This window comes from Rhinolophus hipposideros (genome assembly GCF_964194185.1).
Source record: "Rhinolophus hipposideros genome assembly, chromosome: 4".
In the NCBI taxonomy this organism is placed as follows: domain Eukaryota; kingdom Metazoa; phylum Chordata; class Mammalia; order Chiroptera; family Rhinolophidae; genus Rhinolophus; species Rhinolophus hipposideros.
This window is the reverse complement of record NC_138050.1, coordinates 106,812,273-106,831,352: the sequence shown is the minus strand read 5'-3', so window position 1 is coordinate 106,831,352 and position 19,080 is coordinate 106,812,273. Positions and strand designations below refer to the sequence as shown.

Here is a 19,080-nt window from a genome sequence, read left to right as displayed (position 1 = left end):
TTCCTTACCAAAGTGAGTCGTACATCTTTAAATACACATATTGGAGAAACTGAATAAATATTACTTGAGATTTGAGTATTTTCCAATTTAATGCACTTAATTTGCATGCTGTGCCCCTTTCTATCCGGTGATGCTATAAACCCTCTTTCTACATAGTTTTCACTTCACAGTATTAGGTTGGTGCAAAAGTAATTGCGTTTTTTGGCAATCATTTTTAACCTTTTAAATCGCAATTACTTTTGCACCAACCTAATACTTTGGCAGATGGCTATTTTTTCATTTACTTACATAAAATGCATGGAGAATTTATGTGAGTGTGTACTCCCGTGATGGCTTCACAGAAGAGCATTTTCAAAAGGAAAGTTGAAGATGGACACGTCAGCCATAAACAGAAGAGAATCTGGTAGAAGCGTCTCGTCAGCACACGTGGAGAATGTGGCAGCGTGACTGGGAAGTGTGGGTCATGTGTGGCCTGGTGTCTGAGGAGCCGTCTCGTTACTGCCTTCTCTGGGCATCGGTGGCCAGGCTGGGTGCCCTCATAGGAAGTGTGGTGGTGAGAAATTGCAGTTCACAGGAGAGACCAGTGACTTCTTTAGGAGTATAAGACCCCCCAGCTACAGGAGAAGCAATTTCATCGAGGATACTGGTTTTAGAGAACAGGCTGAAGTCCACTGGAAAGGATTTTGTTTAGCACACTAGGATGAACAGCACTGACTCCATGGTAGGGACCTTTAGGGGTTGGATTGGCATCAAAACGGGCACCCAAGAAGCTTTAGAAATGTTAGGCTAAAGGGGCCGTCTGTTGGAATTTTGGGCCACAGTCTATCCCACCATTTGTTACCAACTGACGGTTTTGCCTTTAGAAGGAAGGTCCCACAGGAGACACTCCCTCCATTGATCCCTGACTTAGGGACTTTGGGCCCTGTGGCAGGCACGTGAGCACGCCTGGGGTTCATGTGTGACTAAGACACGCAGTGTCCCTGCTGACTGGGGACTCCATGCTGACTGGGACGTAGCCCACCTGGAGGCACTAGCTGTGTGGCCCCATCAGAACTAACCACACTACCCATCTGTTTCCGTCATCACTTCGTTGGGTGCATGTGGGAGGTGAATGCAGAATCATCGTCTTCCTAGAATCCAGTGTGGTCGCTGCCTCCTGTTCCCAGGGAGCCGGAATGCTTTCTCTTGCACAGGAGGCGTGTGGCCGAGCGTGGGGCTTCCGCGACTCCTGGTCTGTGGAATCCTGTGACGTGTAGTTTCGAGTTTGAGCTAGTGTCCCAGATGAATTGCAAGGGACTGGAGTAGCTGGGACGTCCTCACCCCACCGGGCAGATCTCGCGTTAAGGTTGCTCTCCTTCCATGTGGATGCGTCCGAAACGTCACAGTGCCAGGGAGGCAGCCCCTGCACAGTTTTACAGACCTCAGGGTTCTTTATGTTGTTATGAACTCAAAATCCACCGCTTCCAACTTGTCTTTATCACTGACGTTTCCTGTAAACCACTAGACCCAGCTCATCACCTGGGCTGCAGCGTGAGGACTCGTTCGTTCTTCCGTGTACAGCTGTGAGGGTTTCACTGTTTCAGAAGCTGGGACTTCCTGACGTGTCTGCCGTCGTCAGGGCTGACGGCTTTTCCAGGAGCTTCTGTCTGAGCCCGTCTGTAATAAAAACAGATGCTTTTAAGGTCTGTGATTTGAAATCAGAACAGACTCTTTTCCACATACGAAATGTACGATTTCTGTCTTGTAGGTCGCAAACACCAAGAAAGAAACAGCTTTCAAATGGCTGAAGGATGATGTTCTGTACGAGACTGAAAGTTTGCCTGACCTGGAGAAGGGCGTCTGTGAGCTGCTCATACCAAAGGTACATTACACCACGTTAGGTAACCTGAGACAGGAGCGAAACAAAACAGGCCTTTCAGGGACTCCTGATCCTGCGTTATCTCCTAGTTTGCATTCCGGACGTCCGTGGTTTGCAAAGAAAACGTGTCAGCATGTGTTGCATTCTACACCGTGGTATTGATTTTACCTATGCATGGGATGCGCTTTATTTGCAGTTGTCCAAGAAGGACCATGGCGAATACAAGGCGACCTTGAAGGACGACAGAGGTCAAGATGTGTCTATCCTGGAGGTCGCTGGCAAAGGTAAAAGCAGACCTTTGTTGCTCGCGGGATGAATGTTATGCAGACACCTTGGCTACAGTACACACTGTTTCTTCAGCAGAAAGAAACTTGTAGAAGAAAACTTCAGAAGAAAATAGACTTGTACTTTAGGTACATTCAAAGCTGCTTCAGTGTTTTAGGAAAATGTATATTACTTTGGTCATTTTAGTCCATCATCATAAGCCCGTTTATCCTATTTCTAATGTAGTTAAAAGGATTGAAACTGCGATGAAGTGATTCAATTAAATGTACAGTTGGATTTATGTTGAGTGACATGTTCCTGTTCCTTGTTTAAAAAGTGAATATAGGTTAGAAGGATTTATTACACACATAAGCCTTGCATGGATAAATATTGCCAGTTTAATGTTTCATTTTTCAAATGAACATCACGATTTCCTGTATCAATTTAATTAAATATGAAGATGCTGCTTTCCGATAAAATTATATACAGTGATGGTACCTTTCCCCTCCCTTTCAGTGTATGATGATATGATTCTGGCAATGAGCAGAGTCTGCGGTAAGTAAATGCCCTTTAATTTCAGTCACTTTGGGAGCTGGCACCACTGTTTCCTGGAAAGGGCGTCTGCCACTGAGGGCTTTGGGGCTGGTTCCTGAGGGGATTTTCGGCATTGCGTGTACATATGTTTTACTTTAAAGAACAACACCCCGGTTTGGACTTCCTAGGCAGCCCCTCTTCCATTTGACATGGGTGAATTTGGACGATTGCTTTGTACATAACTGCTACCAGCGTTTTTCTGACAAATGATGAATCACAGTAATGAATTTAAACCTCTGCCTTTGTGTCACACGTATTTAGCTTTGCAAATAACTTCTCCCTCTCCATTGGCCCTTGCACAGAAACTGTGAGAATGAAGATACTGGTTATGAGTTCGATAAGAATAGCTTATGTTTGCATAGTGCTGTATGCTAAGAATTATAAAATTTTGTTCCTGGGGCCTTCCTAGAGAAGAGGTCACTGAGGCCGGCAGTGGCTGAGTGTGACTGTGGGGGACCCGCCGGCTAGCCAGGACCCGCTGGGAGCCAGCACCGCTTACTTCCAAGCTGTTTTTCTGGCATTCTGCTGAAAACCTTCTAATGTTTATTTTCCCCTGCTTTCTCAAGACAGCTCTGCAAGGTAGCATTTAATTCTTTCCGCTTTTGCTGGGTCCAAAATGACCACATTTACATGAGTCTCACTCTTGATCATTACTCATCGGCCAAGTCCTGCTTGAGGGACGTGCCAGCCAGGCAAGCGGTGAAGGCCAAGCGAGCCGTTTGAAAGGAGGCTGCATGTGTCCGCTCCATGGCGTTACTTTGTGTAAAATGTCACAACGAGCTGACGGGCACATACGGACAGTGCCCGGAAGAGTGAGTTTGCGTGTGAGCAGCTCCTGGCCAATGCAGTGTTTGTCCTTTAGTCTCATAATCTGGAGCTAGACGTGCCCATGTCTGAGGGACACGGGTGTGTTCCTGAGAGTCAGACGGGGGTGCGGGGTGGGCGCAGGCCTCCCCACCACTGGCTTTGAGCCTGTGTCCTCTTGGGGAGCCAGCCCTCTCTGCCAGAAGTCCTCGCACCCTGCTCTGTTTGAGCACGAGACAAGGAGAGAGACCCACCCCAGTGTGTGTAAGTGTGTGGCACGCCAGGTCCCTGCAGCGGCCCAGCGCCCATCCTGTCAGCCTCCTGCTCCCCAAGAACCCCTCCTGCCACTGGCAGCCTCCCGCAGGTCTGCACTGACGGAACCGCTTTGTGTTTGCACAGTCTTAGAGGAGGCCCCACAAAATGTTCCGATGAGCACGCGTGTCACTGGGACTTGTGGCATTTGCTCTCTGTCACTTAGTTTCCAGCGGAATGGCGGGGCACCTAACCTGCCACTGTTCCTAGCTAGGGGTCTCCCAGCCTCGTCAGGTACTTAGCGATTCTCTTCATCACATGACATGCGTTTCTAAGACCTCGTCACCCACACACTTCTCAACATTGGTAACCTTTCAGTTTTACAAAATTACCTACAGGGGCCACATGTAAATTTTATACGTTGATTTTTCATGTGTACAGAACTCTGAAATGTCTAATAATGTCAACATTCAGTGTAAAGCAGAAGGAGAGGCAGGATTTACTTGGACTCAGCACATTGCATCGCTTAATTGTCCAGTTATATATATATATATATATATATATATATATATATATATATATTTTATTTATTAAATTTATTGGGGTGACAATTGTTAGTAAATTTACATAGATTTCAGGTGTACAATTCTGTATTACATCGTCTATAAATCCCATTGCGTGTTCACCACCCAGAGTCAGTTCTCCTTCCATCACCATGTATTTGATCCCCCTTACCCTCATTACCCACCCCCCACCCCCTTACCCTCTGGTAACCACTAAATTATTGTCTGTGTCTATGAGTTTTTGTTTCTCATTTGTTTGTCTTGTTCTTTTTGGTTTATATACCACATATCAGTGAAATCATAGGGTTCTCTGCTTTTTCTGTCTGACTTATTTCGCTTAGCATTATACTCTCAAGATCCATCCATGTTGTCACAAATGCTCTTATATCATCTTTCCTTAACGCCGAATAGTATTCCCTTGTGTATATGTACCACAACTTCTTTATCCATTCATCTATCGAAGGACATTTTTGTTGTTTCCATGTCTTGGCCACCGTAAACAAAGCTGCAATGAACATTGGAGCACACGTGTCTCTATAGAGAAATGCTTTTATATTTTTGGGGTAGATACCCAGGAGAGCGATTGCTGGGTCATATGGTAATTCTATTCGTAATTTCTTGAGGAACCTCCACACTGCCTTCCATAGCGGCTGCACCAGTCTGCATTCCCACCAACAGTATATGAGGGTTCCTTTTTCTCCACAGCCTCTCCAACACTTGTTATTATTTGTCTTATTGATGAAAGCCATTCTGACTGGGTGAGGTGATATCTCATTGTGGTTTTTATTTGCATTTCTCTGATGATTAGCGATGTTGAGCATTTTTTCATATGTCTATTTGCCATTTGTAAGTCCTCTTTAGAGAAATGTCTCTTCAGGTCCTCTGTCTATTTTTCAATTGGGTTGTTTGTTTTTTTGTTGTTGAGTTTCATGAGTTCCTTGTATATTATGGATATTAGCCCCTTATCAGAGGAACTGTTTGCAAAAATCTTCTCCCATTCAGTTGGTTGTCTTTTTATTTTGTTAATAGTTTCTTTTGCTGTGCAGAAGCTTTTCAGTTTCATATAATCCCATTCGTTTATTTTAGTTTTTACTTCCATTGCCTTTGGAGTCAAATTCATAAAATGCTCTTTGAACCCAAGGTCCATAAGTTTAGTACCTATGTTTTCTTCAATGCAGTTTATTGTGTCAGGTCTTATGCTTAAGTCTTTGATCCATTTTGAATGAATTTTGGTACATGGTGACAGATAGCAGTCCAGTTTCATTCTTTTGCACGTAGCTAGCCAATTCTGCCAGCACCATTTTTTGAAGAGGCTGTCTTTCCTCCATTGTATGTTTTTAGCTTCTTTGTCAAAAATTATCTGTCCATATTTATGTGGTTTTATTTCTGGGTTCTCAATTCTATTCCATTGGTCTATGTGTCTGTTTTTCCACCAATACCAAGCTGTTTTGATTATTGTAGCCCTGTAGTACAAGGAAAAATCAGGGAGTTTGATACCTCCAGTATTGTTCTTTTTTTTTAATATTGCTTTGGCTATTCGGGGTCTTTTTGGTTCCAAACAAATCTGATGATTTTTTGTTCTATTTCTTTAAAAAATGTCATTGGGATTTTAATGGGGATTGCATTAAATCTGTATATGGCTTTGGGTAATATGGCCATTTTAACTATGTTGATTCTTCCCATCCATGAGCACGGAATGTCTTTCCATTTCTTTGTGTCTTCTTCAATTTCTTTCAAAAATGTCTTATAGTTTTCAGCATATAAATCCTTCACATCCTTGGTTAACTTTATTCCTAGGTATTTTATTCTTTTTGCTGCAATTGCAAAAGGAATTGTTTTTTGTATTTCTTTTTCTGAGATTTCATTGTTGGTATATAGGAATGCAATGGACTTTTGTACGTTGATTTTGTAGCCAGCAACTTTACTGTATTCATTGATTGTTTCTAATAGCTTTTTGGTGGAGTCTTTAGGGTTTTCTATATATAGCATCATGTCATCTGCAAAGAGTGACAATTTAACTTCTTCATTCCCAATTTGGATGCCTTTTATTTCTTTCTCTTGCCTGATAGCTCTGGCGAGGACTTCCAACACTATGTTGAAAAGCAGAGGTGATAGGGGACAACCTTGTCGTGTTCCTGAACGTAGAGCAAAGGGCTTCAGCTTTTCACCATTAATTATGAGATTAGCTGAGGGCTTGACGTATATGGCCTTTATTACGTTGAGGTATTTTCCTTCTATACCAATTTTACTAAGTGTTTTAATCATAAATGGATGTTGTATCTTATCAAATGCTTTTTCTGCATCAATTGATAGAATCATGTGATTTTTGTCCTTTATTTTGTTTACGTGATGTATCACATTGATGGATTTGCGAATGTTGAACCATCCTTGTGCCCCGGGGATGAACCCCACTTGGTCGTGATGAATAATCTTTTTAATGCATTGCTGTATTCGATTTGCTAGAATTTTGTTTAGGATTTTAGCACCTGTATTCATCAGAGATATTGGTCTGTAGTTTTCTTTTTTTGTGTTGTCCTTACCAGTTTTTGGTATCAGGGTAATGTTGGCCTCATAAAATGAGTTAGGAAGTACTGACTCTTCTTCAATTCTTTGGAAGAGTTTGAGCAGGATTGTTATTAGATCCTGTTTGAAGGTTTGGTAGAATTCACTAGTGAAGCCATCTGGTCCAGTGTTCGGTTATATTTTGTTTGATAAAAACATAAGTGCTCCTTAAGCCTTCAGAATCAAGGTTCGTAATGATGCAGTTGATAGAACAGCTCAGAGTGGGAAGACAGCTTCCTGGCCAGTGTTTTCCCGGTGAGCACCACTCTTGGAAACAGGCTGTCGTCCACTTGTGTTGTGGTCCTCTCCTCGGGCGGTTGTCAAAGCCACTTACCCACTGGTTGGCCAGCTGGCAGAAAAGCCCACGCTTCTGGAGGCAACATTGCTCACAGCACCTGGGGAAGCTGCCATGTGCAATCCTTGCCTGGAGCCAGTTTTCTAGACTCGTTTCCCCTCTGTCCCCACCATGTGTCATCGGTGGTCCTGCGTCCTCCTCTCTGCTCGACTGGAGAACATTCTGAGCTTGTGCTCGTATATCAGTTCTGATTGTGGTTGGAAGATGACTCCAAACGTTACACTACTTGGCTTTTTTTAGACTGCAGCATTTCTGTATCTTTGTGTCCAAGGACGGTCCGAGGTTGGCTACCTCTGGGACAGGCTTTGTGCAGGGGGGCTCAGGTCTCAGCCCAGCTTCCTGCCCACCATTTTAATTACGATGAAACAGGCAGAGGCCAGGTGGAGAGGGGCCGGGAAGGCGTTTTCTGTTCTCTGGTGTGAGGCCCACTAAGCAATGAGTGCTCAGTTCACAGTTTCTCCCTTTTCCCGCATCTGGTTTCCGGCTCTCCTCCCTTCTGTCCATTAAGAGCATGAACTGGTGGAAGGTGTGGGGGGCAGAGCTGGTGGGGTCGCCCTTCATTTCAGCTCTCTCCTTGTCCCTGACCTGCGTCTGAGCATACGGCTCCCCACTTTCACCCCTCACCCCCTTCTAACCCCCACCATGGGTCATCTCTCCCAGCTCTGCCTCACGCCACCCCCAGCACCCAGCACCCTTGCCCTTAGCAGACAGTGTGGATCGAGGCCTCAGCTCAGCTCTGCTCCACGGCTGCTTCCGGCTGCCGGGACCCTGTTCAGGGAGGCGCTGCCGAGGGTGGCTCCCGCGTGGCTGTGCCCTCGTGTGTTTTCCCGAGTGTGTGTGCAAAGAATGTATGTGGCTTTTAGCATTGGATTAGAATGAGGTCCTCATACATGTCACGGCTTAAAGAAAATGTGCTGTAGACATACAACAGGAGGTTATTCAGACACCATGAAAGGGGGGTCCCGCCACATGCAGCAACGTGCATGGACCTGGAGGACATTGTGCCAAGTGAGATGAGTCAGAAGGACAGACGCTACTTGAGGCCACTTCCATGAGGTCTCTGCAATGGTCATTCTCGTAGACACAGAGGGGAGGTGCTGGTGGCCGGGACACGGGCCTGGGGAGCTGGTTGGCGGGTGTGACGTGCCCACTGTGTGACCCGCTGTCCCCACGGCACCCGGGAATTGGTCGGCGGGTGTGACGTGCCCACTCTGTGACCCGCTGTCCCCACAGCACCCACAGCTGACAGCACCAAGCTACACACATACAGGTTGCTATGGGGGTAGCGCTCATACGAGCGTCCTCACCCACACGGAAACACACACGACTGGTGACAGGCCTCTTTCTGCCTCCTGGTGACACAGCCCTAGGGCGCTGAATTGCGTCCCCTGCCACGGTTCGTTCAGGGGCATCGCGGTTTGTGTCCTGCCGTTGGTGTATCAGTGCCCAGGGCACGTGGCTTTAATACAAACCAAGTAAAAAGCCTAAGAGACTTGACAAGACAGCTACTCTGCTCATTTGGTCTCATTTTCTAGAGAGGCTTTCAGGAGACTCCCCATTACGTCGTCATCTTATTTCTATCAAATTTGACGAGTTGAGCTTTTAACCACATATCTGGGCGTCTAAGGTTATTTCATGTTGGTGTTGAGCAAGTGTCTGGATTTGCTGAGCCCAACTTCAACTTTTCTTTACCATTTTGAGAAAGTAAAGACATACTTTTGTTGCTTAAAAATATGTGCCTGTTTACTGTTGTGTGAATTACAAGTCTGTAAGAATACCCCTTCCTCCGCTGACAGTGGCATCTAGGGGACTTCTCAGGCCAGGGACCATTTCCATCTACTCGCTATTACACTTACCGGCTTATCAATGAGACCAAGCTTCTCATACTGTTGGGGTCACACCTGCTTTGTCTGCAAGGTCCCAGCAGCCTTCCCGTGTCTCCCCTGCTCCTCCGGGCATTCACGACAGTAACTGTCCCCCGAATGGGAGGGAAGCTGCAGGCACTTGGTCTCTTCAAGGCTTTCTGGAAAATCCGTGTAACTGCTGTGTGGGTAGAACCCTCACTGGCTCCAGGGCTGGGCACCGTCTGGCTGAATTGTCCTCGCCATGGCCCCCAGGGCCCCCTTTCTGTGGTTGCAGGTCCACAGGGACACTTCCTCCCACCTGACTGCCCTCACCTTCTTAGTGCCACCCCTAGCAAGCCGCCTTGGCACCTGCCCGGTCTCCTGCCCGCCCTGCCCCTCTCCCTGGGCCTGGGCCTCACCCCCTCCTGACTTCATGGCTGTCCTTTCTCTTGGAGGCATTTGCAGACTTTCCCTCTCAGGCATGCTTCCTCCGGTGTCACATTCCTGTTTTTCCAGCTGGTCCATGTTCTGTGGCTGCTCGTGTGCGTTATCACGTGTAAGACTGGAGTGAGGAGAAGGGCTGGCAGAGCTGGGGGGCGTGCGTGTGGGGAGGCGTGCCAGGCCGTGTGGCGTCTCCTGTCAAGCTGTCCCCACGCTGGGCGGGCTAGTGTGGTCAGCACCCCAGGATGGGGGGAAAGGGTGTGGGCAGGGGGCGGGGGGCTCCCGTGTAGCCTGCAGGTGGTCACCCTGTCCCATGGTTTGGCCCCAGTGGCTTACCTTCCTGAGTTTATGAGGTTTCCAGATAATTCAGATTATGAGGTTTCCAGATAATCCAGATAATGAGTGAACATGGCATGGGAAATGGTAAGAATTGGTGGGCAGCAGGCTTGAGGGTGTACGCCGTGTGAGCACACCCACAGCTGGGGACAACAGAGGCACCTGACCCAGCACGGCTGCTTTTCTTACTCCGTCCTATTTTCTGCAGGAGCGTCTGCCTCTCCACTGAAGATACTCTGCACCCCAGAAGGAATCCGACTTCAGTGTTTCATGAAATATTATACCGAAGAAATGAGAGTGAACTGGTATCACAAGTGAGTACGACAGCCAGTGACTGCCCGTCCTCACCACACTTTGTAGTTTTGATAAAAGATGACAATGTTTGGCTGGGGCTGGGAGCCATCATGGTGATGGGAGGGCAGGGAGAAGGAGGAAGGTGCCAGAGACCAATCTTCAACATCTTGGGTTTGGCAGATCTGGTTGTACGATACCACAGGGGACAGGGAAGCCAGCATGGAGCTAACGGGGGAAGAGTAGCTAGAAACACACTGCAGGCCTCCGGTCTGCTGCTCTCCCAGCAGACTGAGTAGAAAGGACAGGAAGAAAAGCAACTCAGCACTTAGAACATAAGGAGGAAGGAGGCCATGTTGAGCACTGTACACAGCACATTTTCCGAGTTTCCTATCTGCTATCTGGGTGCTTCTCCAGGCCGGTGTTCACTCTGCACACACTAGAGACTTGTGTACTTATCACAACACGTACTGGGTCCTGTCCCCCAGACCCGCAGGATCTGGTTCTTTCCTGCCCATCCCCCAAGCTCACCTCTAAACAACCCTCCAAGCAGCACGTCTGTGTGCAAAGAGGGCTGAGGTCAGGGTCACCCTGTCCTCAGGGGTGACCTCTGATGGGACGACTTGAGACGGGGGCAGATGGAGCAGGGCCCTGCCTTCTGGTCCATGTCTACCCCGAGGATGTGGGTGACATTTGGAGGTCACTTTTCAGTGCGGTTAGTCTACCAACATCTGAAGCTCCTCCATCCACGCTACCCAGCTGGCCACATCCTGTCTTTGGCAGTCCTGTTCCTCAAACTAGCGTTTCGAAAGGCAAACTCTACGCTATGATTATTTTATGTTTAAAGCATCATTTTGTGTAGGTGACTCTGTGTGAAAGAAGAGGAAGAGTAAGAGGGACCATGTTGCTGGGTCATTTCCGACTTAAATCCTGACATGCTGTGTTGTTGTCCTGGAAGCTGTGGGAGAAGCAGACGTGAGCTGGGCGGGGGGACTGAGTCCTGGGGCACCAGGTCTGGACTCTTCCTGTTCTGCGCACACACAGTGTGGGGGCCCTGCCAGGTCGTCCCCGATCCCACGCGGAACCTGAAACGAGCCCATGAGTTTCAGAATCGGCAGTGAATCTTGCTACCAGCGCTTTTACCGACGCCGTTGCCCCACGCGGTCTTGCAGTTCCCTCAGTCCCACATTTGTTAGAAGCCCCCTTTCTTGTGTGTTCTCTAAAGGGGGTGCTACCCCTGCTCCCGTAGATATTTATTGGTTCAACTCGTTCGTTGTATCAGTATGGACTCGGGCATTTATTTTACTCTACAATCCGATATCCTCGTCATTGTTGTTACTGTTTTGTTCAAATTGTTCCGACTCTGGTTCTTGGGAGCCCCTCCAGGTTGTCCCCTATCTGTGTTGACATGTCCCCACCTTTGTGAGCGATTTCTTGCTGCCTGGGCCTGGAGGATATTCCTGACGCGTCTCGTCCTTCGTGCACCAGCTGGAATCAGGCGTCTCCCTGGTCGCTGGTCCTGGGGGTGACATTAGACAGCAGACCAGATCCTCCCATGAGCCGTCGCCGTGGCTGTTGGCTCTTACGACCTCTGAGCAGACAGGGCTGGGGACCTGGGCGCACACACCCCTTTGTGACTGCCGTACGCGCATGTGTGTCACCCGCTGTGCTAAGTGTGTTGCAGCCTGAGTTCAGGTTGATTTCCTCCACTACAGTTGGTGCCGCAGGGTTTCCTCCCACTTTTCCTCGTGGTGACTTCCTCCGCACTGAGACCCTGGCCGTCCCCTGTTCTCCTCAGCCGGCGTTCATCTCCAGGGGGTTCAGAGTCACCCACTCACACGCGTGAGAAGCATACAGACAGAGCACGTGTTCTGTGTGCTCCTCTCGTCCTGTCATCACAGCACGCTGCTCCGAGTTCCTCCCCTTCTTTCTCTGCTCCCTCACCCTCTCCGGTGGCATCACTCTTTACGGCACAGTGGCTGTGTTCTGCTTGCGCTGTTGGGTCGCTCTCATACTCTGGGATTCCGAGGCCGCTGTGACGGCACGAGGACAGTGTGGACCCGAGCGGGCCAGGCGGCTGGCCGGCTGTGTGCTGAGCACGGCGTGCTGACACTGTGCTGAGTAAAGGGTCCCTGAATAAAGGGCCGGGAAGGCCGAGGCTGGAGAATTCCTTTTCCCAGGCGAGCCCAAGGGATGTGCGGTCTCTGCCGGTTCCCTGAAAGCCCCGCCCATGGCTTCACTGAGGCGCCTCCTCCTGGGAGCAGGGGCACGAATGACATGGACCCACACCCGAGATTATCTGTGGCCTGTGTGCCCTTCCCATGCTCACGGCTGTCACGTCTGCGGACCTTCCCACTCCCTCTGAGTCCAAGTGCTTTAGGAAATAGCTGACATGCACGTGCATGCTATGGACAGGTTGCTTCACGTGCCCCTTAGGAGGCGAGAGTGGTATTGATGCTCTATTTTATTTTCAATTTTATAAATTGAGGTAAAATATCAAAAACATAACATTTACAGTTTTAACCATTTTTAAGTGCACAGGTGAGTGGCATTAAGTACATTCTCATCGTTGTGCCACCATCACCACCGTCTTCACGTCCAGAGCTTCTCCATCTGGCAAAGCTGAGCCTCTGTCCCCATGAAACAGTCACACACCCCCTCCTCCCTCACCACCTACTTCCTGTCTCAGTGAGTGTGACTCCTACGGACCTCGTGTGAGGGGAACCCCACAGCGTTTGTCCTTCTGTGACTGGCTGATTTCACTGACTCCTGTGGGTTTGTCCTCAAGGTCCATCCATGTTGTAGCAGGCGTCAGAATTCCCTGCTCTTTAGGCTGAGTGATGCTCCATTGTGTGTATCCCGTTTCGCTTACCTGTCCATCCATGGACACTCCGGCTGGTCCCACCTGTTTTCTTTTTTTTTTTTTTAATTAATTTTATTGGGGTGACAATTGTTAGTAAATTTACATAGATTTCAGGTGTACAATTCTGTATTACATCGTCTATAAATCCCATTGTGTGTTCACCACCCGGAGTCAGTTCTCCTTCCATCACCATATATTTGATCCCCTTTACCCTCATCACCCACCCCCCACCCCCTTACCCTCTGGTAACCACTAAATTATTGTCTGTGTCTATGAGTTTTTGTTTCTCATTTGTTTGTCTTGTTCTTTTTGGTTTATATACCACATATTCACCATGTACCAAAATTAATTCAAAATGGATCAAAGACTTAAGCATAAGACCTGACACAATAAACTGCATTGAAGAAAACATAGGTACTAAACTTATGGACCTTGGGTTCAAAGAGCATTTTATGAATTTGACCCCACCTGTTTTCTATTGTGAGTCACGCGGCTGTGAGTGGGGCACGGGTATCCGTGTGGGTCCCTGCTTTCAGTTCTTTTGTGTTCACTCCCAGAATGATTGGATCAGATGTAGTTAGAAAACCTTTTTTTGAGGGAACAAAAATTGCCATGCTGCGTGGAGTATTTTAGTCCATCATGGTGAGGCCCACAAGCATGTATTACATAATAATGTATCTTTAAAAACTAAGTATCAGATTGAATTTTAGAAGGTTTTCAGATCTGAGCTACGGATGTAATTAGCGAGTTACTAATGTCCAGAAAAATGTGTTGTGACCAAAGCACCAGCAAGTTAGGGAGGCCCCGCCCAGACGTGTGTAGCGCCCGCAGGTTTCTTGCACGTAATGGGAGATTCTACATTGAAATATGTTCCTCTTACTTTTTTAAAAAAGAGATGCAAAGATTGCGTCCAGTGAGCACATGCGCATTGGAGGGAGTGAAGAAATGGCCTGGCTGCAGATCTGTGAGCCTACGGAGAAGGACAAAGGGAAGTACACTTTTGAGATTTCTGACGGCAAAGAAAACCACCAGCGCTCCCTGGACCTGTCTGCTGAAGGTGAGACCAGCCTCCTGCCAGAGCTGAGATTTGCTTTTCCTGATCCACTCAGAATGCTAGAAGGGAAACGGTCTGATTTTACAATTTTCATTCAGAGAAAATTATTTCTGAAAACTCGATTTATTCTTTGGCTACTTGTCGGTTTTCATTAAGCAGATTCACCAGGAGAGCGTATGCGTGAATGAATAAAAGCTAAACACATGGAACCCATTACTAATGTATGAAAACTTTCCTTACAGCTTTTGATGAAGCATTTGCAGAATTCCAGCAGCTCAAGTAAGACTTGCACGTTTGGTTGTTATCCTGTCATCCAGGGTGCAGTTGCCTGGGACTTAGGTTGGCTGAGTGGGGATCCTGATGAACCAGGGCTTCCCCGGATAGCCTTTTCCCCGGAACTGGGATAAAAATGGCAATCGAAGTAATTCCATATGTAGAAGGGCCATCTTCTAGACTATAAATGTATTTATAAATTAACTTTCTAGAGTCGTAATAACCCTGGGTTGCTTTAAATGATTGAACGGATGAATTTCTGAAATAGTTCTAATTATGGCAACACATCATAAAGATCAATTTTAAAAAAGTTATACACTTAGGTTCTTTTTTAAGATTTTATTTTTTAGAGGAGTTTTAGGTTTAGAGCAAAACTGAGAGGAAGGTACAGAGATTTCCCACATACCCCCTGACCTCCCCCCCCACACACCCACTGCCTCCCTGCCGTCCCCAGCTCACATCAGGTCACTCCTGGTGTCGCTCCTTCTGTGGGTCTGGACAGATGTGTGACGACCTGTACCCACCATCACAGCGTCACACAGAGGAGTCTCACTGCCCTGAACGTGCCCTGTGCTCCCCGTTCACCCCTCCCCCAGCCCTGGAAATAACTGGTCTCTTTATTGTCCCCATAGTTGTGCCTTTTCCTTAATGTCACAGAGTTGGGATCACACAGTGTGCAGCCTCTGCAGACTGGCTTCTGTCACTCAGCCATATGCATTTCAGGTTCCTTCTGATCTTTTTACAGTTTGAGAGCTCATTTCTTCTTAGCACTGAATAACATGGCATTGTTCAGTGCAGCTTTTTAAAGAATAACTTTGGATGGTGTGTGTGTGTGTCTGAATTGTAGAGTATCCAGAACAGAACAGCCGTTGGCCCACACCAGGTGATTCACTAAGTGTCTGTTGAATGGATAAATGGATGACTTAGATAAATTAGAAACCAACATTTTCAAAAATACCTAAAAATCTTCATTCAATGCAATCTGGTGAATTTAGTGAAAACAGAAGTCTATCCAATCTGAGTCTGAATCTGAAGTGAGACATTTCTGAGGGTTTTGGCAGATGAACGACAGGGCATCCCCCTGTCAGAACGGGCAGTGGGAGCTGTAGGGAAAACAGAGACAGCTCCTGAGCGCAGGGAGCCCTGTGCACCCCCAGAGGGGAAGTGAACAGTTCTTCTCCCTTCTGCTCGCATTTCTGCCAACGCCCGCACGTGTGGGTGCTTGTTGTTGATGGCGTTTTCTCACCACTGTGCTTATTCTCTCCTCTCTGCCCCCTTTGATTTTTAGGGCAGCTGCTTTTGCAGAGAAAAGTAAGTACATGCTAGATTATAGCAAGCACAATTTATTATTTTGGGAGGGGCAAAGAGTCCATACTTTAGAGTATTAATTTTGTGTATGAAATGATAAGTACAAACCTTCTCGTCTGATTGGAAACCTCCACACCTCTGCCCACCTGCCCTTGCCTGGCCCAGCCGCCTTCTCAGCTGCAGCCCCTCCTGTCCTCTGGCTTCCTGTGCCCCTCTTGTCATCACACCCTTCCCGTCCGCCCCTCCCCGTGTCTGTGTTCTTTTATGAGCCAGTCAATCAGCTGCAGCCACAGGGAGACACAAGAGAGGCTCAGGACACAGTTTATTCCACGTTCAAGTTCTAGACTCCTAATATGCAGGAAATAAAAATCGATGCAATGTGCTGCCTCTGCAAAGTCCTGCAGTGCAGGCGCACAGGGCCCTTTCACTTCCGACTGAATGCTACACAGACCTGGTGTTGCCTAGTTGAGCCTTAGTGAAGGCCCACTCACACCCTGCATTTCCTCTAGAACGTTCTACCACCTTACGTGCACAGACCAGTCCCTCAGTCCCCTTGGCACGGGCACCACCCCCACTGTGTACACTGCATGCCCTGGTTCTTAGAGTGGGCTCCTACGGGACAATATTCCTGTTGATGGTTTTCTCACCTGAGTTGCTCTCATGTTACAGATCGTGGCAAGGTGATTGGTGGCTTACCTGATGTGGTGACCATCATGGAGGGCAAGGTAAGAGCAGCCGGACGCCTTGTTAGGATGGCATGGGCTCAGCAGAGCATGCAGCATGCAGTGTGGGGCCCAGTGCAGGGAGCTGGGAGTGGGTGCGTGTCCCTCAGCCTCCGGGGGATGGGTGCTCTCCACCCACGTCCTGCTTGTCTTGAGCTGCTTCTGCTAACCCTGTATCATCAAAGGACAGACTTTAATACCCTGAACCCACAAATAACACCTTTCTGACCAGCACACTCGGGGCGTGGCTCAGGCAGTGCACAACAGGTGTGGCAGCCATGACGGCCAGGCCTGGCTGTCCTCCTGGTCCCGGGGCCTCTCAGGGTGTAAGTGGACAAGGGGTGGCGGCCACATCCACACCCCCAGCTCGTGTGGACGTGGTTGCCACCCTCCTCAAATGTGAAATTGAAAAGAAATCTCTCTCCCGTCTTCAAGGCCACTTTGGAATGAATATAGACTGGAAACCATTTGCTGGAGGTTTAACTTGTCACTGGCAGTGGAATGACTGATCTCTAACTGTACATTCGTGGGCGTTTCAGGGGTTTTGTCTCAATGTCACAGGGACATGGGTGTTGAGGGAATTTTTGTACTTTAGGCCAAAGTACAAAAGCTTAGAGACCTTTTCTGTATCAGCTAAAGAAAGCCCAGAGCTGAGGCTCAGTAGTCCTGGAGCTCAGGCTAGCGATGTCATTGAGAACTTTCCGGAAGTTTTCCTCGGCCATAGGCCGAGAGCAAGTGTCACGATGCGGTGCTGCGTCCGCCTTGCTGTGGGACACTGTCCTCTGGATTTGCCAGAGGGGCTGGTAAGAGGGTCCAAAGTCCGAGTAGAAAGGAAACTGAGAAGCAGTGTGAGCAGGTCTACTATAAAACACAGAGCTTGGTAGAATCGGGTTGGGCCATGGGTTAACACAGAGCGCGAGGAGGAAACATTCCCGCTGACTGTTCTCACGAGCTTCCCCAGGAGGCCGTGACCTGTCTGCATGCGGCTGTTTTCGGCCCCTAGTGTCTCGATGGCACTTGCCTGTGTAAAGAGCGTGTTGACTGAACAAGTGTGATGGAGGACCAGGCGTGTAACTGAGTGTGCCGCGGGCCGCTGCACTCAGAGGCCGCCTGACCCCTGTCCCTGTGCCTCTCCGTCTCGCCCGCCCCCCCCTCCTGAAGACCTTGAACCTGACTTGCACGGTGTTCGGGAACCCTGACCCCGAGGTGGTGTGGTTCAAGAATGACAAGGACATCGAGCTCAGCGAGCACTTCGCAGTCAAGGTGGAGCAGGCCAAGCACGTCAGCATGACCATCAAGGACGTGACCTCCGAGGACTCGGGCAAGTACAGCATCAACGTGAAGAACAAGTACGGCGGCGAGAAGATTGACGTCACCGTCAGCGTGTACAAGCACGGGGAGAAGATTCCGGACGCGGTGCCGCCCCAGCAGGCCAAGCCCAAGCTCATCCCAGCGTCCAGCTCCACCACCAGCGAGTAGGGAGGTGGTGCTGGGAGCTGGACGATCCCCAGATGCCGTGGGGGCGCCGTGTGCTGGTGCTGACTGATGTCACGTGTGGTCACATAGCGGTGCCTGCCTTAGGCTTTCCACTTTGGCATTTGGTCAGTGTTATGTCCATCTGGGGGAAAGCGAAAGGGTTGTTTGCCGAGCCCCTGACCATGCTGGTGGCTGTACTCCAGTGTGACAAGATCTCGCAGCTCTGACATCCTGGCTGGGTCCTTTTATGCTAGTGTAACCTGGTCACACTCTGTTTTCTCTTGCTTCAGACTAATAAAACTTGAAGAGGAAACGTGTCGTGGTTCTGTGCCAAATCACACCTAACCTCACCTTCTTGCTCTCATACAATTGCGGGTTATCATGAGGTTCACAGCTGGTAGCCTTCCAATCTGGGGAGCCTGGAGGTAAACCCACCTGCTGGAGAGCTCCCGCCGACAACTGTACCCCTCAGGGCTTGGTGACAAGGAGAGGTAGCCACAAAATCACAGTTCCTAAGAAGGTGACACCGTGTGCAGGCTTAGAAATGCCAAGTGATTATCAGATCACAGATCCGAAAATCTCTGCAGAGGAAAATGGGATGCATGCATGGATAGTTGTGCTCTTTTTAAATGTGTTAATTAGTAGGGATTTAAAAAGGAAGAAAACACTCACTTGAAATGATCACTGCAGGCGCCATGGAGGAAAAGTTAAAACTCGGCTATCCAAGGTCTCTTGGTGAAGATAAAACACATAAAAATGTATCTTGAAACTTTTCTTGAAACTTTTTCTTCTTTTTTTGGAAAGAGGCTGAATTCCTCTGGCATAAAAATCCTATCTCAATATTTTAGTTTTGTATTAAACATATGGCTACATAACAGAAAAAGCTTTGCTAGTTCAGAATATGTAGTTTCTATGTTGTTAAGGCCAATTCCAACTCTGCAATATTGTGCTATATTTTCCTAAGGTAATAAAAGAAATTGTGAAGTTTAAATATGTCCCTAATAACACAGCCAGCTGAGCAGGTTTCCGCAGCAGGTGCAGAGAGAATCGGCAGGAAGTTTTAAAAAGACCTCCCGTCCTCTGCTGCACAGTGAGCATTAGCTGAGCGTGTTACCACTGCAGAGCGGGGCAGTGTTTCCACAAACACCCATGGCGAAGGAGGGCACAAATTTGTCTGTATCCGACCTTTATTTAGTTCAACAGAAATCACTTATTTTCCA

General features: G+C 48.2%; 1 protein-coding gene across 2 annotated transcripts in view; it reads left to right on the top strand.

Moving 5' to 3' along the window:
• The window catches only part of MYOM2 (myomesin 2), a 78,700-nt gene extending 59,853 nt beyond the window's left edge, over window positions 1-18,847 (top strand). Inside the window, exons 29-37 of one of the 2 annotated variants that reach the window (XM_081046169.1) lie at window positions 1,748-1,861; window positions 2,055-2,142; window positions 2,639-2,677; window positions 10,082-10,187; window positions 13,921-14,084; window positions 14,324-14,360; window positions 15,643-15,665; window positions 16,332-16,387; window positions 17,546-18,847. In XM_081046169.1, the coding sequence (XP_080902295.1) occupies window positions 1,748-1,861; window positions 2,055-2,142; window positions 2,639-2,677; window positions 10,082-10,187; window positions 13,921-14,084; window positions 14,324-14,360; window positions 15,643-15,665; window positions 16,332-16,387; window positions 17,546-17,863 (945 nt within the window). In that variant the 3' untranslated portion in view covers window positions 17,864-18,847. The remainder of the gene's footprint in view (window positions 1-1,747; window positions 1,862-2,054; window positions 2,143-2,638; window positions 2,678-10,081; window positions 10,188-13,920; window positions 14,085-14,323; window positions 14,361-15,642; window positions 15,666-16,331; window positions 16,388-17,545) is intronic. The other variant, XM_081046170.1, reaches the window with a different exon arrangement.
• Window positions 18,848-19,080: the final 233 nt, after the last annotated feature.